This window comes from Chrysemys picta, chromosome 5 (assembly GCF_011386835.1).
Source record: "Chrysemys picta bellii isolate R12L10 chromosome 5, ASM1138683v2, whole genome shotgun sequence".
In the NCBI taxonomy this organism is placed as follows: Eukaryota; Metazoa; Chordata; order Testudines; family Emydidae; genus Chrysemys; species Chrysemys picta.
Window position 1 is genome coordinate 62971881 of NC_088795.1, and position 26376 is coordinate 62998256.

Genomic DNA, 26376 nt, shown 5'->3' on the forward strand with positions numbered 1-26376 from the left:
AGATAATTTTTTGTGAACAATGAACATAGTCTTTCTCTGTGAACAAGACCATGCATAGCACCTATCACACGCACACTCAGGACAAGGTCGAATTTTCGGCCTTCGCATTCAGTGCCTGGGGTCTTGCAGTGGAGATCAGACAAGCGGGGCTGGACAGTGGAATTCGGGTAGCAGGCTGACATGGTAAGCCGTAGAGTTTTGGCTGCTTAAAACTTAAATTATAGCAGTGCCCTCCTTTCACGTTCCAAGCAATGCTCCTATCGTTGGCCAGTTCCTGCTGCTGGCAATCCAGCAAGCATGAACTCTGCCCCATCCCACCCCCTCGCGGCTGTCCCCGGGAAAGATCCCTGTATGCTGCCCCTCTCCCACCTCCACCGCATGGCTGTAAACTGCCAGTGACAGTTCCGTAAAGGAACAGGCAAGCAGTCCCAATAGTAACATTCCCCTAATTCTAAGCAGGTCACCATGAGCGACATCACTCTGCTGATAATTTCTGAGACCGAGAAAGAACGCATGCTGCGTGAAAGCCAGCAAAAACCAGGGCCATATGCCGCCATGCTCTGCAAGGCAATGATCCCAGAGTACTTGATGATAGCCTGGCGAGGAAAAGTTTCCTACCACGGAGGACACAATAAGGCCGCTCTCCCCAGGAACCTCATGCAAAGGCTTTCCAATTACCTCCAGGAGAGCTTTGTGGAGATGTCCCATGAGGATTTCAGCTCTATCCCCAGACATATAGACCTTCTTTTCCAGTAGCTGTACTGGCAAGGACTAAAAAGTAGAGCGCCTAGGGCAAACTAATCATGATAAACTGGACATTGTTAGATTCTTTTGCAGTAGTTGCACTGCCAAGGACTAAAATGTTAAGCGCCTAGGGCAAACAAATCATGAAAAACCCATTGTTAATATTCCTGTTCTGTTCAAAATAAATGTTTACATGTTTAAAACACTTACCGTCTGATCCTTCCCCTGATTCAGGGTCCGGGTTAACGCCTGGGGACGGTTGGTAGGGAATCTCCATGAGGGTGATGAAGAGATCCTGGCTGTCTGGGAAATCAGCGTTGTAAGCGCTGTCGACTGCCTCGTCCTCCTCCTCACCTTCCTAATCTTCCCCGTTCACTAACATCTCCGAGGAAGCGGCCGTCAACAATATCCCATCCTCAGAGTCCACGGTCAGTGGTGGGGTAGTGGTGGCGGCTGCACCTAGAATGGAATGCAGTGCCTCATAGAAACGGCATGTCTGGGGCTGGGATCCGGAATGTTCGTTTGACTCTTTGGTCTTCTCGTACGCTTGTCTCAGCTGCTTGATTTTCACGCGGCACTGCATTGCATCCCGGCTGTATCCTCTCTCTGTCATGGCTTTTGAGATCTTCTCATAGATCTTTGCATTCCATCTTTTCGATCGCAGCTCCGAAAGCACAGACTCATCGCCCCACACAGCGATCAGATCCAAGACTTCCCAATCAGTCCATGCTGGGGCCCTCTTTCTATTCTGAGATTGCATGGTCACCTCTGCTGGAGAACTCTGCATCGTTGCCAGTGCTGCTGAGCTCGCCACGATGTCCAAACAGGAAATGGGATTCAAATTGCCCAGACAGGAAAAGGAATTCAAATTTTCCCGGGGCTTTTCCTGTGTGGCTGGTCAGAGCATTCGAGCTCGTACTGCTGTCCAGAGCGTCAACAGAGTGGCGCACTGTGGGATAGCTCTCGGAGCTATTACCGTCGATTTCCATCCACACCTACCCTAATTCGACATGGCCATGTCGAATTTAGCGCTACTCCCCTCGTTGGGGAGGAGTACAGATATTGAATTTAAGAGACCTCTATGTCGAACTAAATAGCTTCGTTGTGTGGACGGGTGCAGGGTTAATTGGATTTAACGCTGCTAAATTCGACATAACCTCCTAGTGTAGACCAGGCCTTAGGTAAATTTTGTCCAGTGCTTCGGGTTGTTCTCATTTTAACCTCCATGTCAGACTTGTTTTCTTTTTAATCTTTACATATCGTTTGTCCTGTTTTTCACTCACTTGAAAAGGAGCTACCTGCTAACTTTCCACACAGCAAAGCTATACTAATTGTTTAGTCTGGTGCTTATTAGGAGCACCAAAGGAAAATCATTGCACCACTTACAAAACACCTTGCTCTATTTAGTATTATATTGTGCTGGATCATTATGTTCAATCACTCTTTCCTTTCTGTTTGGATATTCAGCGTTAAGTCCTGTTATAAGTATCAGAAGCAAAATTGAATGCTATAGTATGAGATTTTTATTTTTTAAAAGAGATGATGGGCACATAACTGGAGTTGGGGTTAAGTTCTCTAATATCATGATTTCACAAAGTAAAGGTCTTGTCTTACAGCAATTATACTTCCCTTAGAAAATAATGTGGGATCTTGCTGGCTTTTTTGCTCCACTATATGACAAGACAGGCTCTTCCCCCCCCCCCCCCCCCCTCCTCCAGGACAGAAATTTCTTCTTACTGTTTCTCGGATATTAACAAATTTGATATATCAGGAAAAAAGTTTTCCCAGCAAGCAATGCCCTTAGCTGTTTTATGCACCAATGTATATGCTGACCTTAAATTCACTCAAACTCCTCCTTACTGAGAAATAAAATTTAGGCATTTTCTCTTTTTTGAGAGCAGAAATGTTCGTTATCTCAGGGCTTAAAGTGGAGTCACAGAAAGAAGTGCTAGGTCTGTCATTGCCCACTGATGGAATTTTATTAATTCATAACTTAATTTTATCTGACAGCTTGCGTGAATCATAGATTACTACTTTACATTATTACTTCCTTGGGGAAAGATAGTATCCGCTTTGCTTCTGCAATGTAATATTAAACTATGGAGAAATTATCTGAATTTGCCAGTCATGCAGTACTGTGTGGCTGCTCAGAGTGGCACAGCGTAAATGGTACTATACATATCATATTGACATGCCACAAAGTGAATAGAGGAATACACTTTGTGGACTATTCATAGGGGCTTATAATTTTTGTAGTGATCAGAAATCATGCAGATCAGTGCCTTAAAGGTTATGATTTCATCGTGTTACTACCAGGTTTAATTATAAGCCCAATTTAACCTCTATGGGACTTTTGGCTAGCAAAGCTGGTTAGGCCTGAAAAGTGCCAGAATTCACTCTGAAAGCTGAGGAGAATTGTCTGTAAGGTTTCAAGAAAATAGGTCAAACTAATTTTTAATAACAAGATGCTTAAAAAGAAATGACTGATTTTGAAATGTTGACTAAAAATTTCAGTTTGTCTCTACTTTAAAAATGGCTCATCACTATCCTGTCCAAATTCCACATTTTCATTTGTATTAGGAGACCAAATTCACTGATTTCAGTGGGGTAATTGAGAGTTTAAATCAGGGCAAAATATGGTCCTATGCCTTCAAAAATGTCTGAAGCTCTGGTTATTATAAATACAGGCTTTCCCTGTTCGTTTCCATAATTTTTAAATGGTTACAGGTTTTTTAAACTGTAACACACCTTAGTAAACATAACTTTAAGATTTCTGCTATCAAAGTTTTTGTTTTGTCCACTTACATTTTGCTTCCATCATAAGTTTCTCCGGTAGCTTATTCCATCTTGACTACCTTATGCATGAAGTAGTTCTGGCAGAGAACTCTTATTTGCACTTAGTTTTTTAACTGTGGCAACAAGATTTTGAATCTTTCACAAGTATGTACAGTTAGGGTCTGATCCAAGTCCAAAACAATTGGGCTCTTTCTATTGATTTCCACAGCACTTGGATCACGACCTCAATCCTCATCAATCTGTTTAATAATTTTGGAAACTTCATTAAGTCACCTTGAAGTCTCTTCATTTACTGTATTGACTGAGTCTGTTATTAGTGGAAATAAGTATGTGAGATAAGTAATTAAGTAACAGTGAGTAACCGTTACAGTAGTTTAATTATAACTTTTTAATACTTTTTTCAATATAAAAAGTCACATGCTTACTACCAGCTGTGTTTAAGGAGACCAAGAATGTCAAGTTTTGGTTATCCTTTTCCATCTCTCATTCTCATTAAGGGCAAATGCCAAGGTATTCTTGCCTTTCCAAGCACTGTGGTAGGCTGACCCATAGCCTTTTATTTATTTATCTAATTTGGGACTGACACACCCTAATTTAAATCTTGTTATGCATTAGGGGCCAACTCCTAATTCCATTGAGCTAGTTCCATGGCAAAACTTCCATAGACTTAATAGGAATTATAATTGCAGGTGGACTGCAGCAAAAAATCCTGTGGTCAGTGGGGATACCCTCTTCTTTAGCACTGTATCATCACTTCTGTAATAATAATTATTAGGAAGATTTGTTTGAGAGTGAGACCATTAATTTAGCTTACCCAAATTGCAGGAGTCTTCAACTCTGTGTCATACATGCAATAGTGTTACATGCCAGCATAAACCATTTGCGCAGCCACTAAAAATTATATTGGGTTAGATAAAGATTATATTTGTCATCATAAGAGAAAAAAACAGTCTTTCCAATGACTATTGTTTAGAATTCCATTGTTGCATTATTTATAGCTGTTAAGTGGGGAAAACCAGTTGAGGTTAAATATCAATTTTCTCATAATATCTTCAAAATGAAGGCAAGTTACAGGAGACTGTGAGGCTTTGTGCCTTGACAAGCCATTAGCATTCTTGTATTCCCTCCTTGTCTGTCTGCTCATTCTGAGCTGGAATATTCCACTGGGGCATTTCTGGTGCTTTCAGTAGAAGAAAGATGCACAGCCAACAGAAGTTGGTGAAAACATACTCAACAATTTCTATGATTGTAATCATACTGGCTCCACAAAACAAACCAAGTTGGCCACCAACGTCAGCTGTAATAGAAGAAAATAAATGCATGTCAGCCTAAGCATTTGGTTTAATCTAGCAAGCAAAGAAAACCCTGCCAGGTTCAAGTTCTAAATAAGCTAATTATACATAATTCATCATTAAAAAAATTAAATGTGTATGGGAGAAGATTAATCTAATGCTTAAATGTTCAAAATAAAACCTACAACCTAACGTAACCTCTTGTACAGTATTTGCAATTTTTTAAAGAAAACTTTAGTAAGCAATCATTGTCCCCAGAACTCCACTGCGGACAGTAAAACAGAATATGGCTCTTACTCTCCCTTAGAGGTGCTGTCTGTGCTACTGAGCCTTTTAATGGGACAGCTGCACATTCTTCCTAGAACCTAAGTTCTGGAAAAGTGGTTGACAGTTGCTGATAGAATAAGGTGGACATTACTCTTGCTTAGAAACTTGACCGGAAAAAGAATAGATTTGAAAGAAAAAATAAATAAATGTTAACCAATGAATATTTACCAAGCAACTCGGACACACTCCGGGCTTTCTGCTGCCGAGTCATTTTGTAGTTCAGATCGTGATATTTAATGTCAATATACACAAGATTCTCCCTGATGACAAACACACATATAGTATAATTTGACAGTATAATAAGTACTGCTACTTATTTCTGTCATTAGCTGTATAGTTAGAAATTAAATTCATACTGGAAAGATGTTACAGGAATGATAGTCACTGTCAAAGTGCAATGAAATGAAACTGACAAAAGTGAATTTAAGATGATAATCAGGGAAAATTTCCTAGCAGTTGTCTACTAGAGTGTGGAACAGTCTTTCTTGTGAAGTGCTAGAAGCCTGTCTGTTCATGACGAGGTATAGCCAGAATTTCCCTCTTAAAACCCCTTTCATATAGTGAACTCTTCACAGGCATAGTGATCCAGCCATGCAGGGATCCAACCATGCAGGGATCGGGGCTGACGACTGTGTTATAGGGAGTAAGCCTGCATGGACAAGGATATTATACAGGGCCCAGATCCACAAGGATACTCAGGCACCTAAACCCCAAACTTAGGCACCTAAATCAGAGTTTTAGGTTATAATGTGATCCAGAAGACCAATGCTCAACTGCTGCCAAATGATGTAGGCGCTACATTTCCCACTGTAAAAGTACCCTGGTAGCCTAAGTTTTTTCCTCTGGGAATGTACGCTGGTGTCTTGATGTCTGGTTCCCACCAAAGACTCTCACCAATACATGAACCAGGGGAAGATAGATGGAGGAGCACCTATCTCACCTGGGAGGCCCAATCTGGTAGGCACACTCAGAGGTTGCCTACCACATAGTATCCCCTTCAAAAGCTGGCTGGAGAAGCATAACTTTTAGCCCAATGGTAAGAGCACTCACCTGGGATGTGTGAGACCTGGTTTCAATTCTCTCCCTCCCCTCCACTACCTTCTAGGTGGGTGCCCTAACCATCAGGCTACAGAATTTCTGGCCTAATGACTCTTAACTATTTATCCAAAATGGAACATCTTCAGAAAGTGAGGTTGAAGTAGCCCCACATCAAAATAGCCCATAGCTCAGTCGTGAGAGTACAGCAACCAAACGTTTGTTTTCTGTCACTGTAGGAACTCCATCTCCCCAAGTGATGATAGCTATGTTGATGGTATTCTTCTGTTAACTTAACTGCATATACATTGGGGGTTAAATTGGAATAGCATGGCACTCAGGTGTGGATTTTTCACACCACTGTGCACCGGAGCTGTGTTGGCCTAGGCCAGGCTACTTATACAGTAGAGCCCCAATCCTGCAATGACTTATATACATGTGTGACTTTTGTCCTCTGCCATTAGCCCCATTACTTCATTGGGGCTACTCAGTGTGTAAAATTAAGCACATGACTAAGTCTTTGCTGGATTGGGCATATGGCATTACCAGTGAGAATAAGGCTGTCAGGATCTGGCCCTATGATACCGTGGTTAACAGGAAAGAGATTCCACATAGCTGCTAAATAGACACCTTAACCACAGAGAACATAAGAGCTCTTTCCATAATCATTGTGGATTAGAAAACAAAAATAAGTGTTTCACTTTAATTTATCAAATGAAAATATTGTTAAACACAGATATGGACATGGTTTTTAATAATGTGAATTCTCTATGGAGACTCATGGTTACAGATTTTAGGTGTAATGATGTAATGTAGCTCATTCACCCACTTTCACTGAAAATTAAGTATTTGCTGCCCAAAATTTTCTTCTGCAATCTCATCAGGTGACCATTCTAGACTGTACATAACATCTGATAGTAACAATAATTCCCCTGTTAATGGATCATATTAATTATGCTTCCTAGCATTACCGAGGAGTTGCTATTGTGTATATTTGTAATAAGGTTGTAAATAGTTAACTCTACCTTTTTACATCTTCAAAAATCAATAGATCCCTACATTTGGTAATTTATGATATGTACTAATTAATATATTGACTTGATTCATATTGGCTACAAACTTGGTAACAGAATAATTTTTGGTATTGTGACTTGGTTAATTGAGTAATTGCTGGTTTGTCTAATGTTTACAAACAATAAAATAATTGACGAAGTGAAATACATAATGTTGTTGTGGAATTTTCAATGGCTTAATATAGATTTATTTTAATAATATGCTTAATTTGCATGCCCTTTGTCTGCCCTTTGTTCACGTGCAAAATACACCTTTAACCATGGTTTCAAGAACAAGAAATTCAACACGCACACAAACAATTAAGCAATTTGGATATTTTATGGGCCAAAACTTCCAAGCAATTCTTTAAAGCATCTAAAGTCTTTTGTGTGTCTAGTATCTGTCCATGCACCTATTCACATCTACTGCATTTTACAGTAGAACCTCAATTACAACACCAGTGTTATGAACTGACCAGTCAAGCACATACCTCATTTGGAACTGGAAATATGCAATCAGGAAAGAAAGAAAGAAAGAAAGAGCAAATACAGTACAGTGATGTGTTAAACATAAACTACTAAAAAAAAGGAAAAGTTTAAAAAAAAAGATTTGACAAGACAAGGAAACTGTTTCTGTGCTTGTTTAATTTAAATTAAGATGGTTAAAAGCAGCATTTTTCTTCTGCATAGTAAAGTTTCGAAGCTGTATTAAATCAATGTTTAGTTGTAAGCTTTTGAAAGAACAACCATAACGTTTTGTTCAGAGTTATGAACATTTCAGAGTTACGAACAACCTCCATTCCCAAGGTGTTCGTAACGCTGAGGTTCTTCTGTACTTGTGCTTCTAATTGTGCTTACCGATATACAAACAGTTCTATGGACTGAATTAAAGACCCTTTGACAATTGGATTCTGTGTTTCCTAATGTCATGTTCTACAAACTGTTCTCTTCTTCCAGACTTGTAAGACTGTACTTTTAGTAAGTAAATCCAGTAAGAATATATCAAAACAGACTATATCAAGTGCTTGCTCATGTTTTTCCTTTTGCAAATTACATTACATTACATTAGTTCATATATTTACTAAACAGAGATCTTTATTATTGAGCTAATGTAATCTATGAGGTTATGTAGGTATGTGATATATATTATTGAACCAATTGATAAGGTAGATTACACAAGCTTCTGAAAGATCTCTTTCCCAAATGAAAGTCTCCGTTTTGGAAAACTTGTATGTTATACAATATTTGATAATCTAGTAAATAGTATTGTATTATCTGCCTTATCTACTTTTTCTTGGGGATTGATACAGCATCAAATATTATCTGAGTACTCTGTGTGAGGGGTGAATTATATTAAGCCTAATATTGATAAAACTAAATATTCAACCTGTAACCTTAAACCCAAAGCAATAGGCCCACACCCAGACAGCTCACTTTCCTCAGGTTTTACAAGTATTTCTACTTTATCTTTAGGGAAGGAAAAATCCTGCTTCCACTGATGTAGGGTGGAGTTGTGCCACTGACTTCAGTTGTATCAGGATCAAGATCTCAGTATTGCCTGTTGCACAAACTCTCTTCCTGGGGGTTATGAATAGGTTTCAAGAGGATCACAACCACCACCTCTTTCTTTATGGCTAGGTGGGGGAGGGGTTCTAAAGCTTTATGGCTATAATATTTGTAATATGGGGGTCACTGCAGGGGAAAATACGTGAGACCACTAGTCTCCTAGGTTATCTAACCGATATAGCAACAGATATAAAACAATAAAATACTGTGTCTTGGCCAATTTCCCATGAGAATACTTCATATGTATTGCAGGCGTTGTTCTTAATATTGTATACAAAGAAAGGTCTCATGTAACTGAACAGAGTTCACATTTTAGTCAGGCCCTGTAAATAAATCAATAAAGATGGCATCTGTAAATGATCCAACATATTCCTTGTAAAGACAAAGTTTTAATAAGATTACCTGATATACTCTAGACTTCTCTTCAGCTTTGTGGAAAAGAATTTTAAGGCTTTTTCACTCGCAAAACTTGAATAGGTGACAGTGGTGGGATAATCTGTTTCTTCACAAGGCACAGGACAAGTAGAATTGTGGGTTCCTACCGTACATAGTCCCATTAGTTCTATGTTATCTGAAATTTCAAGAAAATGAATCAATACTATGTATGTTCAAAGGAATGTGAAGTTTGTAATATTTCGTTTTATACAAAAGAAGTTTGGGAAACTAACCAATAGAATTTAATTGACTCCAATAAATAACATAGTCTTTATAGATGGCTCTTCATATGTGAATCCCAAAATATTTTACAAAAGTGAATAAGTATTATTATTCCCATTTTATAGAGGTGGAAACTGAGGCACAGGACTCCTAACTGCCTGATTTTTTTAAAGGTGCTCAGAACTGCTATTCTCACTGACTTCAGTGGGAGGCTGGATGCTTAGGTCCTTATAAACAACTTGTGCAAGACCACACAGAAAGTTCATGGTAGAGCTGGAAATGGGAATGTAGGTCTTCTGCCACTAAGGCTCAAGGCTAATCCATTGGACCATGTCTTGCTGACCTTTTATCATGGAGTTTCTCTGTGTGCAGAAGTGATTGCAGGATTGGTGTCGATGTTCTATGAGCTAATGTTTGTTAGTTCATGATGATTACATTGTAAATCTCAGTAAGAACATTTTGTCCATTTAATATATTGCCATTTTGATAATCCAGTCTTTTTACACTATCCTTGTTAAAGTATGGTATGTGCAACATTTTTTATGTAGACAGAATCCATTCTGTCTGTCTTACACTTCTTTTGTATGTTCCTACATTCTGGCATTGTTACTTGAAGTCACAGATATTCAGATCTGTATGGTCATTGTGACAATGAGTAATTCCACATGTAGGGTTGTCATTTTCTCATAGCAATTCTTAGGAAAAGTCACCGTGCTAGAAAATAGTTAAAATTATCAAAATTATATAGACAGGATTTTAAAAAGTTTTTTATACAAATTCAGCATGGCACTGTGTTCCCTTTATGCTGCTGGAATAGCATAAAGAAGTACAAATTTACAGGATCTTCCTTGGCCCTCATAGCAAATGGCTCCCACGTCCTTCCCCTACTCCAAGTGTAAGTTGAATTTTTCTGTAGGATGTGGGAGGTGCCAGGGAGCATGGCGTTAGCAAACTCTATTTCAGATAGTTTCATCAGTGGAGTGGCCAACCTTTGCCCCTCTTACCCCCTTTCCTGTGCTAAGCACACTAAAAAGATCATAGAATATCAGGGTTGGAAGGGACCTCAGGAGGTCATCTAGTCCAACCCCCTGCTCAAAGCTGGACCAATCCCCAGACAGATTTTTACCCCAGTTCCCTAAATGGCCCCCTCAAGGGGGTTTAGCAGCACTGGAAATGCAAGAGCTTTGCACTAGGGCAGAAAGAGCCAATAAGTAAAGCTGTCCCTAAGTAGAAAATTGAAGCAGATTAATCTGGAGATGCAGAAATAAAAACAAATGGTGCAAATGAATGGATAAGCAGTCTTTGTTTGTAAAATGTAAGGTGTCATTCATAACCTGGGTAAGGAGGTTTTTAAAAAAAAGACATTTATTCAATGTCCTATTGCCATTCTTCATTTTGAGACTGTCTAATGACCTAACCATATATGTTGTAGTTCAGTTCTGATGTTGTATTAGTTTTCTTACCAATTTCTAGCTATATTCTAGTGCACACTTGGAGCCTTCTAATGTACTTTTAATGAAGCTCAAGAATAGAAAAATATTAATATGTTAATTAAACTGTTACTTACAGAGTGCAGGAGAAACACAACTGTAGAATTTTTGTAGGTCACATTCTGTTCCGTTTCCTTAAAAATAGTAATAATAATAATTAAAGCCTGGAGTATACAAATTCAAATTAAATACTTCACTAAAGCTAGTGGGCCAGTTTCTGCTCTCAGTTGTACTAGTGTAAATACAAAGTTACTCCTTTGAAATCTAAAGCTTTATTCCACATTTTCAGTGACTGAAAGATCTGTTTGGTGCAACACTGTTCATTGTTATCAACACAATATGGCACATAACAGAAAAACTTGGTAAAATTTAAAAATAAGAGTAAATTTCATTATAGCTGTGGGTCTGTCAATCCTGCCTTTCGACTTCAGGACACCCACCCAATATATCATGTAAAACAAATATTTTAGGGAGGTAAGGTCAGAAACTTCAGTTCTTAATTACGTAAGCAAAATTGGGGAAAGAAGTGAGGTGTGTATTATTTCTTACTATTTTGATTGATAGTTTAAGAACTATGTTTAAGGCCAGCCTAAAGACCTGGCCCCATTAAGGTAAATTTCAAAGCTCCTATTGACTTCAGGAGAGCTAAACTTTCACCCCAGACTTACCCTTACTGGCACATCCTGCTTGGGCCAACTTGTCCCTTTCACAGCTGTTCAGAGGCAGCTGGGCTTCTTTGACCCTTATCACTTCCGTTTTTTTTTTCTTGTAGATATGCTTGATCTGTAACCTCGATTTCTATATTATGTGATATGGGCTGAGCTGGGGTTCTCAGGGCATCCAGGCTGCTTGATGCAGAGCCAGGAGCTGAACCCTACTTAGAGGACTTCAGGTTTCCAGTTCCTGGAAGCCCTGGAGTGGTGCATCTGACCTAGAGCCATAGACCTTACAATGTTGGGGTCCCTGGCACCCTGCCAGGCGGACTTCTGACAGAATCTTGGCTGATTCAATGAAAGTTTGTTGAACTCAAGCCATTCTCATGAAACTATTCAGGTCTGATGAACCAGCATTTTCCAACAAAACTCTTTCATCAGAAAATTCTGCCCAACTCTACTAATGAGCAAATACGTTTACTCTCTACAGAAAAGTGGTGAATCAATAGACCAACACTTTCTAAAGTGGGTGCCTAAAGTTAGGCACTTTAATAAGTTGCCTGACTCAATGGGAATGAAAATGTAAGTGATGTAATTCCCTCTGCACTTAGCACTAAGGGGGATGGTCTTCTGATTTTTTTGGCGAGTACTAGAAAACAGGGTGGCATGGAGTCGGGAGGGTGTGTGTATGGCTAGATGATCTGAGGTTATAAAGAAGGGATACAATAGTCAGGTTTCCTTTTCTTCAGCATTAGGAAATCCTTACCTCTTGACACACAAAGATCTAGATAAGTTATTAGAGAGAATATACTAAATACAATGCACAGGCTATCTTCACCTTTTATATTATAAATTTCCTGCCGCTGCTAACCATCTGCTGTTTAATACTGAAATAATCTGTCTTATGTAAAATCTATTTTAATGTATGTTCTTCATGATGGGTAGTCTCTGTGTAAATAGTTTAAAATAAGAGCTTGAACTAAATTAGATGAAAAATCTACACCCCTTGCAATGTGTACCTCCCTGCCCTGAGGGGGTCAATCTAGTCCTCTACCCAGAATACCCTTGTTGATTGCCATGTGATTCAAGAGAGTTCACTCTTAGCCTTTTGATGTTTTGATCATAACACATATATTACAGTCCTGCTAATCCCCATCAGCTGAGTCAAGTGCTTTCACCCCAGTGCTTTAGGGGTCAATTTAAAGACAAGACAGAAGCTATTACAGGTTTCTGGTGTAATCTCATTAAAGTTTTCAGGGTGCATCAGAAGGATGATGTCTGAGCAGATGTTGGGTTTAGAACTGGTCAAACCTTTTCAGTGCCTTTCACTAAAACATCAAAATTTGACATGAAAAGTGAAATTTAAAATATTCATTAAAACTTTATTAAATTGTTCAACCAGTACTAGCTGGATTCAGGATTCTGAGATGACTGAGCTCTCTAAATGAAAGTAAAACTTGACAAGGCAGAATATTTAAAAAGAGCCACGGAGCACCTTTTGATGCACAAATGTAGCATGTCCCAAGAAGTACCTGGAAGTAGAAATGGCAAACATCCACACTTGTCCTGTATGTGCCTGGCCTTACATTCCTGCAAACATCCATAGGTGCTGTAGATCTTGTGGTGCTGAAGTTTGATGTTAGGATTGCATTCTCCCCAAGGGTATTCTTGGATAACTGTCTTTAGATTAAAAAATAGCATTCTTTAAAATATCCTTGTCATTATTTTAAATACAGAGCTTTATCTGATATATTATTAACTGACGCTCGGATAAAAGTTAAGCAGAATTGCTGTCAAAAATAAATCTTAAATTAGTAACAAAGTATAGTTTAAAAAATCAAACTATTTAAAAAAAATAATACATCGGTTCCTCCTAGGCCCTGATTCTGCTGTGCAATCTGATAGCACAAACCCCTGGAAGATTGGGCTTCAGTAGGGCTCTACAAGGAAGAAGGGTCCACTCTGACTGGTTTCATTACAGGATCAGGGACTTACTTTCTCTCTAAGAACTGAGTTCAAGAGTTGGTGATAACACTAACACCTTGTAACAGTTCAGAAAGCAGAATTTCCAGAGTCAAATCCTAAATTCAGTGAGAAGAGAATTTGACTGTTGCTCTTTTTGACTTCCTAGCCATCTTGTCCACTGATGAAGGAGAAACACAGAACTGTGTTCTTGAAGAATATTTTTGTTTTAAAATGCATATATATATACACATTTTGAGGTTTAATGGGATAGTGGTCAAAATACTTCCTCTTTAACCCAACTAAGCAGGTCTAAAATATCTGTCTGAAATGGATGCCCTATGGGAATGTGCCTTCAAACAGCATCCCAAGAGTAAAGTTAGCAGAAACAATTTTAATCCCTGCGGAAAGTCTACTACCTCCATGATCTCTGTGCATATAGTATAGAAAATCTGTTTTCAGGCTGGTGATTTTCAGTAAAAATTGTATGTAAATATACATGCATCCGTCAAAGTGGGTATTCACCCATGAAAGCTTATGCTCCAATACATTTGTTAGTCTATAAGGTGCCACAGGACTCTTTGTTGCTTTTTATGTAAATATAGTGCTGCCGGGCACTATATTTATTGTCTCTATGACTTCCAGAGCAAATTTGCTCTGTTCACAAGTAAAATTATGCTTTTTTTTCCTAATTGCCAGTCCAGCAACACTAGCCTGGGTTCTGAAAGTCAAGCTGCTTCTTTCCTTCATGCATCATCCCCATTAATAAAGATACTATTGGCCCAAATTATAGTAGTACCATTGTAGCACTAGCTTTCAATGGGTTTTTAAGGTGGAACTAAAAACAGACATACTTTGGTCTGCATCATCTGCCTTACTAGTGATATGTGACCAGGAAAGAATTCAGCTTTTTACTTGTAAATGAAGAAGATTTCCTCTGGAAGTCACTGAGACATAATAAATACGGAACCTTCAAAATATCAATTTTACTGTCACTTTTCAGATTAGAAATGCACTTATACATTTGCAAGATAGGGAATGATACTGCTACTGATACAAATTGCTTACCTTCAGCTGGCTGATTGCAGCGTGTGCATGCATACCTACTGGTGTTGATAAGCCTAAACCATCAAAACGTGGAGGTTCTTTAGGTGAATGGATAACATAGGTTATCCCAGCATCAATAAAGCCAAAGGTAGGGTCATCAGTGAATTGTGCCTGGTACAAAAAGAATTCCTTAGAAAAGCAATGGCTTGATATGTATTTACCCTGTGGGGCTTAGCTTTGTTTAAAGCTGCACCATCCATTTTGCTTGGATTTGAACCTCCAGTGACGGTGACAAATCACCTTGGACAATTAAAAAAAACAAAAACCCAAATATAAAAGTAAATTAAATTCAGTGTCCTTTGGTATCTAAAGTTCCTCCCAGTTAACAAAATGATGAGTTTTTCTTCTTTCCTCTCCCCTCCCTAACTTCCACTGAGAGATAATCCAAGCTTCTTTCACAACCCTGAGAATCATCTCTTTACATGACAACTAGTCTTCATGTTCTAGCACATTTCCCATTATTCCCTCCAGAAGTTGCCACTGTTGTTCCTTACACCACTTAAAGAGAAACGCTAGGTGCTCAGCCGCTTCCCCTCCCCTTTTTTAAATCATCATAGATTTTCAGTTTTCTTCCTTGATCTCATTTAGAAAATTTCTCTCCCCATTGCTTACATGGCAGTTTTCTGTATTTGGTGGTGGTATCTTAGGGAATCTGCCAATAGTGATCCAAGGTAACCAATTAGGGGCAAATCCTAGTTGGTACTGAGTACCTGCAACTCCTACTGAAGTCAACATTCAGCACCAATCAGGATTTGGCCCCAAATGACTGTCTCCTGGAGTTCTGAATAGACTTTAATGGAAAATCAGTGAATAAAGTAGAGGGCACTATCTTGAAAATGTTTTAAATTAGTTTTCATTCTCACATTACTACTTCTAGTTTTTGAAGCTGTAGCAAGTCCTGCATTTGCCCTTGGATTATTAATTTCATACAAGTCAAATGGAATGATAACCATTAGAGCAATTTACCAAGGGATGTGGTGGATTTTCTGGCACTTGAATTCTTAAATCAAGATTGGATGTCTTTCTAAAGCGTATGCTCTAGCTCACTTCAGAAATAGTGGGCTTGATGCAAAAATTAATGGGTGGAATTATATGGGCTTTGTTAAGCAGAAGATCAGACTAGATTAACATAATGGTCCCTTCAAGCTTTCAAATCTTTGAAGCTACAAGTTAATGGATGTTTAGGTATATATCTTATTGTGATGTCTTACCTGTTTGATATCAAAAAGTAAACTTAAGCCTCTTCCAGAAACACTCACTCTTCTCCTTGCTGGAAGATCCATGTGATTAAAAGTAAAGCAGTTTCCATATTCAGTAAAGACATGTTCAAAATCCTTTTAAAACAATGAAAACAGAAAAGTAAAAATTGAAACAAGATAATCTACACCTAATCTAGTAGGTTTGGGGATGTTTTATGGGCTAGATTTTCTAAATGATCTGCTTGTGATCCTGTGAAAATGGCAGTTAAGTATGTAAATCACTGATAGAAACAGTCCTACAGTATGAGATCCCTTTGACAGAAACCAACCTATGGAGTTCTGTAGAAGGACTATCATTCTCTATTAAATCTGTGGGTTACCTAGAGTAACCTTTATAGGATACTATTGGTTTTATCCCTGTTAAGTTCTGTAGGATTTCTTCATAAGGAAATAGGAAGTGAACACTTCCAAGTAGTTTAATTTTCAATAGATGATGTTTAGTTCAGTAGCTGCTGCTTGTTTCAAGTGAATGTATGAAGCCATAGTAAACTAGATGAGTATGGACTAGTACTAGCATATTACTCTAGTCATATTAGGCCTGAATAGTGTGACTAAATAAATTTGCTGTTTTGATTGTCTTTCATTGCTTTGGAGTCTTAGCTACAAGAGCTTGTTGTTACTGCTAATATATTTTAAATTAGAGTCAACACAATTCTATCAGTAATTCTAAGCATGCTGTAGGTTCTCAATAAAGGTTAGGTGAAACTGAAAGATTGTTGGTCTAATTTTGTTCTCACTTTAGTGTAAACTGGGAGTGACTCCATTGAAGTACACTCATGTAAAAGTGAGGTTAGAAATCAGGCCCTCTGTTTTGTTTTTGCTCAAAAATTCTAAAAAATTTACTTTGGCGTTCTTTGTTAAGTGTCCCTCTTATTTCTGCATATAACTGATACATTTTCATGGGAGAAGTAAAGCCCTGAATTGCACTTTGGTTTTTCATAGAATCATAGATTATTAGGGTTGATCCCATTGATTAGCCATATGCAGAAACTCCTACTGAAATCAGTGGGAGTTTTATTTTGCATATATAAGGGCTGCAGGATCAGGTCTTGTGAAGCACTTGAAAGGTGGCCTTTGAAAAATTAGACTTACTCACCACAATGTAATTTGGTATAAATGATTCAGATTAGTCTCATTTTGTGAATGTAGATAAGACCTATAATCAGCCTGTTTCTGAGACAATATTACATTTTTGTCACATTGTTACTCTTATGAAAAAAGCAAAAATATTACCTCCGGGTAACATGGTTGCCCAAAAAAATCACATTCTAGCAAAGTGCTGCTGTTGAGATAAAAGCCATTATTCCTTGTAAACTCTTTAATGCTGAAGTTTTGGTTTCCCTGAAGGAAATCTTTTAGCTCTTGAGAGAACTTGTTGTCAATATCAAATGCATGAAGAACTCCAGACACAATGCTCCAAAGGAAAAAAATAATACTGAGGTTGGCTACTGCATGGGCTTGGAATCTGTAAGTAGGAAAGAGAACAGTTAAAAGAGTAGCCACAGTATTTTTTCTGAAACTCTCCCCCAAACACTATTGTCTAGTCCACCAGAATCACACCTTACTCTGCATTACAAGGAATGGATAACACAATTTTGTTTTTTATAAATCAGGTTACCCTTTGTGCCTGAAAACTGAGTGCATCACTCAGACAGCTGGTGCTGTCTGGTCTGTTTACACCAGTCTCTCAGCAGAAGAGGTTGTACCTATTTTTTACATCCACAACTTTTTGGAGTAGAGGAGGTTCTAACCATCTTGCACAGCCAACATCCATTACCAGGAAGCCTGGTGGAAGGCAGTGGTATAAATCATGGGTGGGGGTGGGGATCTAACTCCTAGCATCAGTTTAAAAATCCTAAAATATTATGGGACCTAAAAACACCTTTCCCATATAAAATGTTAAACGCTTCTGATGGTGACGTGAATTAGGGATTTGCTGAACAGCCATTGTAGATTTGAACTTAAGGTGTTGAACAGAGAATAATAAGCCATTACTATGTGACTTGGTTCTGGACTGCTATTTTATGCTAATACTAATATTAAAGTATCCTTATACTGCAAGATAATAAATGGATCAAATGTATCTTAATATCTAAAAATAGTGGTCTGAATGGGTAGAAAGATCTTATTGCAACTCAACAAAATGCTATTACTTCCTGGTTAGCTTTGGTTGTAATTTTACTTTTGAAAGCACACCACATCCATGACTGTCATTTTCTCCAAAAGGAGGACTGCTAACTAAATCCAGAAATAAATAATAAAGATTGAAATGAACAGATGGGGGTTGAAGCAAACTGACGTGTTAGTGGCCAGCTGCCACACTCTGAATTGCTGATAAGTAACTATAACATTCTGCAGCTATAGGTACAATAATTGCACTATATTTTTAAAGTATTTCCCACCACCCACCCTCTTCATGGTGCATATGTGATTACCCTGCCTACTTAGTTTAATAATTTTATAGTATCATCTTTTGCTTTCTAAATGGGCTTCTAGTAGTGGCATTGCATTTTCTGCAACACATCCTGCTATGGCTTTATAGCTGGAGGGACTGAGGGCCAGGGGAGCCTCAGAGATCTGAGAGTTAAACCTGTGACTCATTCTGCTGGGAGATCAGAGACAGCAAAGCTCATTTCCCCAATGGAACAAACGGGAAACGCTGCATGGGTTCTGAGATTGGACCTAATGGTTGCTATAGTAATGAGCCAGCAGGTTCAATATACTCTTTTAAAAAGTATCCAGCTGAATCTGAGTCAAGTATATAAATATTATTGCACTTTAAACTGATTTGGGAATTATGGCCGATATTTTCAAGTGTAGGTTCCTAAAATGACTTCCTAAATAAAAGTTACCCGGTTTTCAGAAGTGCTGAACAGCCATCAACCCACTGACATCAACAGGAGCTTCTGGGGCTCTGCACCTCTGAAAATCAGGTTTCTTCTATGTAGGAACTTAAAGGATTTAGAAGCCTAGTTTTAGCCTCCCAGGCTTGCAAATATTGGTCTATATGTTTGGTCCCTGTGATGGGATTGGCAACAGTCCCTTAGAAAAGATTACAGGATGAGCATCTGTCATCTAAATATACTCATGACCCCATGGTTATATAATGTATGTACATTCTACCTGTCAGTAAAGTATGATTTCTGATGTCCTACAGGTCTGACACCTGAATTGAGAGGGATTAAAACAATCTCTTAAAATCTCTCTATTCTGTAGTGAAATTCAGTGTCAAAAATTCCCCTAATTCTGAAATGTCTTCCTCTTTAGTTAAATATTTTACCCAGAACTATGGGAAAGAGCCTGTAACCCCTGTAGAGCCAAACTCTGCTTGTCTGTCTTACCTAATTTGTTCAAATAAGTCAAGAGCTGCTCACTTAAGTAAACCGAATAGGATTTGGCCCTTAATGCTGAACAACATATGTTGCTGGTTGTATCTTTGAACTGTGCTCTGTGAGCAGTCAGATGTATTGAGTGCAGTAATATATTTAAAATGTTGCTCAGGCATTTCTTCTATTCATTCAACTTCCGCTAGCAGCATGAAACTAACTCCCTGTCCACCAGGTTGAAAATTGACTGTAGCCCATTCCAGTGTTTCGTTTTATTTGATTAGATGTTCTGCAGAATAATGATGCATTTTAGGACATTAAAGAGATCTGTTATTGCAGCATGCATTTGATGTATCTTACCTGTTCAAGTTACAAAAGGTCACAGCAGGAAACTCAATGTTTTCCACATACTGAACTACTATTGAAGTTGTGGTTGGCCAGCTGAAATAATTGGTGAATCGATTCCATATTTGCCAAGCGACGATGATGATAGAGCCCAGGACCACTAACATCCACAGGACCTTTCGTATCTTGCTCCGGGTTTGGACAATATTGTGCACCCCATGGAATGAAGTGGACATGGCAAACTCATGGTCAAACTTCTTTCTTTCTTCCAAAGAAGGCAATGGTTTCCTTGTTAAGTATAGCCTTATCTTTTCCAGCAATCCTTAACATTGGACAAGATGAAAAGTTAGCAGTAGTTTTTTTGGGGAGGGGTAAAATTTTTAAAGGGTAGTGATTTAAATGTTACATTAGACAGAAGTTCCTCACAAAACAGGCTTCTAATGCCTCTCCAGACAGGAGTTTATAACCAGCTGGTATATTGTTTCTAAAATAGAAAGCTCCCTCCTGAAGGTGTGTTAGAATTCCAAGAGAGTTGTGCATTTGAAGATTAGCTCAATCTATCCTGAACATCCACTGCAATCAGACAGTGATTGAGCCTTGGCGACAGCAGAACACGAAATCGCATATCCTTATAGTTTTTTAACTATAGTCCTTCAAGATAAACTAACAGTCCCTTTAGCTTGGCATGTCATGACAAAGGCTTAAATGGAGAGATACTTTAATAAGGGCTCAAATCTGCGGAATGTTGCACACCTACTATGAGATGCTGAGCAGCTGGAGCTCCCAGTAACTTCCTATTAACCAGGTAGGGTCAGGCCTTGAGTCTTACAAATGAGCTAAAAGGGGAAACAATATTTTTTAAAAAGAACAGGAGGACTTGTGGCACCTTAGAGACTAACAAATTTATTAGAGCATAAGCTTTCGTGGACTACAGCCCACTTCTTCGGAAGTGGGCTGTAGTCCACGAAAGCTTATGCTCTAATAAATTTGTTAGTCTCTAAGGTGCCACAAGTCCTCCTGTTCTTCTTTTTGCGGATACAGACTAACACGGCTGCTACTCTGAATATTTTTAAATAAATTTCACTCTCTCATTATTGAATGTTTGAGGACAAAAGCTAGAGGGCTACAACCTCAAAGGTTAGAGATAACGTTACATGAATTTTTCTTGGTTATAGTATGGCTCCACACCTTTGAAGCAGAGAGTTTTTATCTTATTATCCCAAGGTTTTTGTATTGGTGTGAAAATAGTTGAAGAGCTACAGAAGTGGATATAATAAAGAACTTGAAATATAGTAGTTACAAGGAATGCTTAGTGTTGAACCATCCTTTGAGGTTTTTGAATAGAGCCTTCTACCTCACAACATCAAAAGGGGGGAATTTTAACAATGACCATGTACAACAAAGCCCTAGCAGGATCAACAGTTTGGCAAAGTGCTTTAGTTAATGGTGGTTATATGGAGGATATTGTATGCTAGCTCATCATGTAAAAAACAGAACAATAGTAACCCAAAGAAGCTTCACCTAGAAATAATATTGAGGATCTAAGAATAGGTGATTCCCTCAGCCCAATTCTTAACAGCTAATAACTACCCTTCCCCCACAAAAAAAATACAACAACAACCCCACAACCAATAAACCACCCATCCATCCACACTAGTTTTGCAGCCTATTTAGGGATAGAGTGTTATCACTAACAGAGCCACACAAAGCAAGCAATGAGGTGCAAGGCCCCCTCTCCTAATGCCTCTCTGTGGCCACATTAAGGCTACCTGGAATTTGGGTGGTTCCTGTGCAGAGCTCAAGGGCTACATCCTAGATTCACCCACTCCAGAGGGCAAGTGGTCATGGAGGATGGAGAGGGGTGAGAAATGGGTAGATTGTGGATTCTGCCATTAACCTGTGGTGGCCAACAGAGCTGGCTGGGACAGCAGGAGAAGTGAGCTGCACGCTTTCAGGAGTTGCAGTTAATTATTGTTTCAACCCCAGAGGAAGAGTGGGGAATGGAAGAAATTGTAACAGTCGCAATGCCTCCTAGATCTTTCTGAAAAGTGCAGCTGTGTGTTTTTCCCCCATATTCAGGGCTGAGTACAAAAATAAAAGTCTAGGTCTTTATTTTGTCTAAAGGCCAATATTTTAGTCTGATCCTAAAAAAAATCAAAGTCACTACTCCACATTTTAACATCTTCTGGTAGTTCTCCTGGACTCCACCATACATATTCTGGCAACTGTTTGCAGGATTTGGCACTGTTGGCAGGGTTATCATAAGCAAGCAACACTGGCCTGACTCTGATTCCATTGAAATCATAGTTAAAAATTCCATTGACTCCAACAGAAGTAGAGTTAGACCAATGCTGAGTTCTTTTGAAAATCCCACCTTAAATGTTTATTTGTGTAGCATCTTTTTATTCCCAAGGCTCCTCAAATACTTTTACTGGTCTGAGCTAATTCTTGTCACAGGCAAGGAACCCATCCTACCCTACATCACCCCTATGCAAGCAGCCAGGCAGAATCTCTCTATGGAGCTCAAGTGAATTTCTTGGAGAGATGTCCAGCTGACATATGTTTAACTGCTCCCCAAATCACCTTACATGTATGTTGCAGTTGGTATCAATGGTAGCTGGATCTGCTCCTCTGAGCATAAGCAAAGTGAATTCATAGCATGTCTGCATCTGTTTCTCCCAGGTCACAATAAGCAATCCAGCCCTGGCTGATCCCACAAAGGAGTCCTTATAACAGAGGCCATGTTTGCCTGTGTCTCTGCTCCAACTTGCTGCACTGGCTAGGGGAGTGCTTAGTATGTATGGTATCATTCACCTGTATATCATATGACATACATACTCTTACAAGACTCAAGATAGTTTATTCAGCAAAATAGTGCTTTATACGGCATGTGCAAATATGTAACATGCAATTCCAGTACCGTACATAACTACAATAAGCACACATAGTACTGCATGTATTCATGTAGATACTTTTGTAATAATACATGATGTTACCAAGTATCTTAGAGCCTGCTCTTTCAGCCCTATCTCATCATGTGAATAAGGGCTTCAGGACTATCTTTATGTCACTTACAGATTTCTCATGAAAACACTCTAATTTTAGAACACTATGGTAACTGAGCATCCTACGGTAATGTCTAAATATGTTAGAGCAACCTGCCTGATCATATATTTGCAATGTGAATATTTTCATTTGCGATGTATTGAAAGGAAGTAGCAAGTATGTAATTCAGCACAGGTAATGTGTTTTGAGATTTGTGACTGAGTATATGAAACAACATAAGTGCTAACGGTATTTAACTAATGAAATAATGGAATGGCTGATATGGGGCTCAATTAATAAAGAATTAAGAGAACAATAAAATTAATGCCAATCAATGGAAAGTAGGTCCTGGCTAACCTGATATCCTTTTTGATGAGATTACAAGTTTGGTTGATACAGGCAATAGTATTGATCTAATAGACTTCTATGAGGCTTTTGACTTGGTACCACATGACATTTTTATTAAGAAACTAGAACAATACAAAATCAACATGACTCATATTAAATGGATTGAACAGTGGCCCACTGATAGAGCTCAAAATATAATTGTAAATGGAGAATCATCATAAGGAGGATGTCTTTCAAGTGGGGTCCTGCAAGGACTGGTTCTATGATGTATGCTATCTAGCATTTTTATCAATCACTTGAGAAAAAACATAAAATCATCACTGACAGGATTTGCAGATAACACAAAGATTGGGGGTGTGGTAAGGAACGAAGAGGATGGGTCACTATACAGAGAGGTCTGGATCACTTGGTAAGTAGGGCCCAATTGAACAATCTGAGTTTCAATATGGCCAAATGTAAGATCATACATCTAGGAACAAAGACTGTAGGCTATGCTTACAGGCTGGAGGGACTCTATTCTGGGCCGTTGTGACTCTGAAAAAGACTTGAGCATCATGGTGGATAATCAGCTGAACATGAGCTCCTAGAGCAATGCTGTGGCCAAAAGGGCTAATGTGATCCTTAGATGTATAAAACAGGTAATATTGATTTGCAATAGAGAAGTTATATTATCTCTGTATCTGCCAATGGTGCAACTGCTACTGGAATACCTTGTCCAGTTCTGATGTCCACACCAAGCAGGATGTTGAAAAATTGGAGAGGGTTCAGAGGAGAGCCATGAGAATGATTAAATGATTGGAAAACATGCCTTATTGTGATAGAGCTCCTTGAGACTATTTAGCTTATCAAAGAGAAAAAATGATTTGCTCACACTCAAGAAGTACCTACATTGGGAACAAAAATCTGATAATAAAGAGCTCCTGAATTTAGCAGACAAAGGTATAAGATTTAATAGCTAGAAGTTAAAAGTAGACAAATTCAGACAAGAAATAAGTCACACATTTTTAATTGTGAGGGTAATTAACCATTGGAATAACTTTCCAAAGGTTGTCGTGTATTGTCCATCACTGGAAAATTTTAAAATCAAGATTGGATGTGTTTTCTAAAGGATACGTTCTAGTTCAACTACAGGTATTGGATCTAAAGCAGGAATTAATTCAGGGAAATTGTATGGCCCATGTTATGCAGGAGGTCAGACCAGATGATCACAATAGTTCCTCACTCCTGGCCTTAAAATCTACCAATTCTTAAATACTGCCATTGCTTATAGGGGGCATTGTCTAGTTAAAACTGTAGCATTAAAAGATAAGTTATTACTACTTCTAAATACATATTTCCATTTGTCACACTCATTATGGGTATAAATTTTCATTACATCACTTGTTTTGCTCCTCTTCTTTGTGTATTCTCACCATACATGAATAAAACTTTGGAGCAAGCTTCCAAATTAAAGGAGATTATTCCCCACCCCCATTTTGGTTGTGGATTCTAAAAACCTATCTTAAGGCAAGTAAAGGTAAAGTATAAGCTAATGTATTATAATATTTCTTGTTACATACCTCTGGCATCAAATCCAACACATTTCCCAAACTGCTCCATTAGGCTGTTCGTAGTTTCAGAAGGGAGGAACGAGTACATAAAGCTTCCTTTTCATTGTTGATCATTGTTAGTTAATGGCTTTTATAGAAAACTAAAGGGGTGGGTATATTAGATGTCACACCGCACTGAGCAATTTGCCTGCCTGCGTTGCTATGCTTTGCTTTCTAAATAACATAAGCTTCAAAGTAAAAGAAAAGATTATTTTTTATGGCAGGATCAGTTATATAATGTTAAGTACATATAATATTGGGCATGTAACAGTGGAGAGTCAGTCTTTGTGCTGAAGTACATTGCTTCAAGTGCAAATAGTTTTCTTTTTTTAAAAATAATTTCAGTTAATAATAACAATTTGCTTGATTTGAGACTGTGCAATATAATTGCTTGATTTGAGACTGTGTTGCTGGAGTGTACAGGAACAGAAGAGTATACCTTGAAATAGTTTGGGAGCCCTCTAATGGGCCTCCATCTCTATAGCAGAAGCCACCAGAGAAGCAGTATATATATGTACCTAGACTTAGACTTATATATTTATATATAGTTAGTAAACATGTTTATTTGGAAATTAACTGTGTCTGTGTGGTTTCTTCAATATTGTTATTTATTCATGTACTATTTATTATTTGAAATCTTTTACTAAGGCAAAGTTACAATAAAACATTAACATACTCCATTTTACATAACTTAGAATCAGATTAATATTGAAAGAACCTGGTTAAAGATTTTGGCTTGCGGGCTGTTGAGCCCACCTCCTTTGAGTACACTTAAAAAGGTGTTCAAGGTTCTAAATCACTCTTCTCTTTTTGACACTTCTCTTATGCATGTACGTGGTGTGAAAGCTTTCCCATTACACGGATGGTCTATATTTTACTATACCATAATTCCATAGGAGGAGGGGGTCATGTTTTTCCAGTAATGTGTGTGTAATACAACACCTCGCTGCTAACAATAAAAAGCAATTAAATTATCAGCACAACTCATACATACCGAGAGCAGACATACAGCAGAACCTCAGAATTATGAACATCAGAGCTACGAACTGACCAGTCAACCACACACCTCATTTGGAACCTGAAGTGTGCAATCAGGCAGCAGCGGAAACAAAACAAAAAGCACAACAAAAAACACAGTACAGTTCTGTGTTAAACGTAAACTACTAAAAAATAAAGGGAAAGCAGCATTTTTCTTCTGCATAGTAAAGTTTCAAAACTGTATTAAGTCAATGTTCAGCTGTAAACTTTTGAAAGAACAACCATAATGTTTTGTTCAGAGTTATGAACAACCTCCATTCCCACGGTGTTCATAACTCTGAAGTTCTAATGTATTTTAATTAAGGGGTCCATGAAAGGTAAACTTCTCATGTTTGCCAATGTATATACTCCTAATCAGGAGGTAAGCTTTTTTTTAATCCATTTTTAGGGATTTAGGAAATTTTAGGGAAGGAGATATTATTCTAAAGGGGAATTTTAACAAGGTGATTAATCCCACAATGGATGGATCAAATGTATGCAAAGGGCATTCAGGAGGAGGAAGTGCAAATTTGTTGCATCACATAGAAAATGAGGATCTGGTGGATGTCTGGAGGGAGATGAACCTGGATGTCAGGAACTACATGTTATTCTGCAACTCATAGATTTTATTCCAGGATTGATATGATTTTTGTTTCTAGGGGCTTGGCTACTTTGATCGAAAAAGCTAATCTGGGAGTTATAACTTGGTTTGATCAACCTCCTGCATATCTTAGATTGAAAGAGTAGGATTCACTGCAAGAACAAA

The 26376-nt window shown here is 38.3% G+C and overlaps 1 protein-coding gene across 1 annotated transcript; it reads right to left on the reverse strand.

The window, feature by feature from the left end:
- Positions 1–2479: 2479 nt before the first annotated feature.
- Positions 2480–20114, reverse strand: ASIC5 (acid sensing ion channel subunit family member 5). Its single transcript, XM_005299330.3, has 9 exons — positions 19627–20114; positions 17174–17405; positions 15893–16015; positions 14643–14792; positions 13145–13292; positions 11037–11093; positions 9215–9383; positions 5328–5419; positions 2480–4837 (listed from the first exon to the last, which is right to left on the reverse strand). Exons 1-9 carry the CDS (start codon positions 19845–19847, stop codon positions 4647–4649), a joined length of 1383 nt encoding a protein of 460 aa, XP_005299387.4. The 5' UTR covers positions 19848–20114; the 3' UTR covers positions 2480–4646.
- Between the last annotated feature and the right edge of the window lie 6262 nt (positions 20115–26376).

Excerpts from the sequence above, each read along its gene's own strand:
- ASIC5 (XM_005299330.3), bottom strand. The coding sequence starts at position 19,847 with ATGTCCACTTCATTCCATGGGGTGCACAATATTGTCCAAACCCGGAGC. Across the intron at positions 14,793-15,892 it reads TACTTTTTGATATCAAACAG|GCACAATTCACTGATGACCC; the intron begins GTAAGACATCAC and ends TTTTTGTACCAG. Across the intron at positions 13,293-14,642 it reads CTGCAATCAGCCAGCTGAAG|ACAGTTATCCAAGAATACCC; the intron begins GTAAGCAATTTG and ends TTTAATCTAAAG.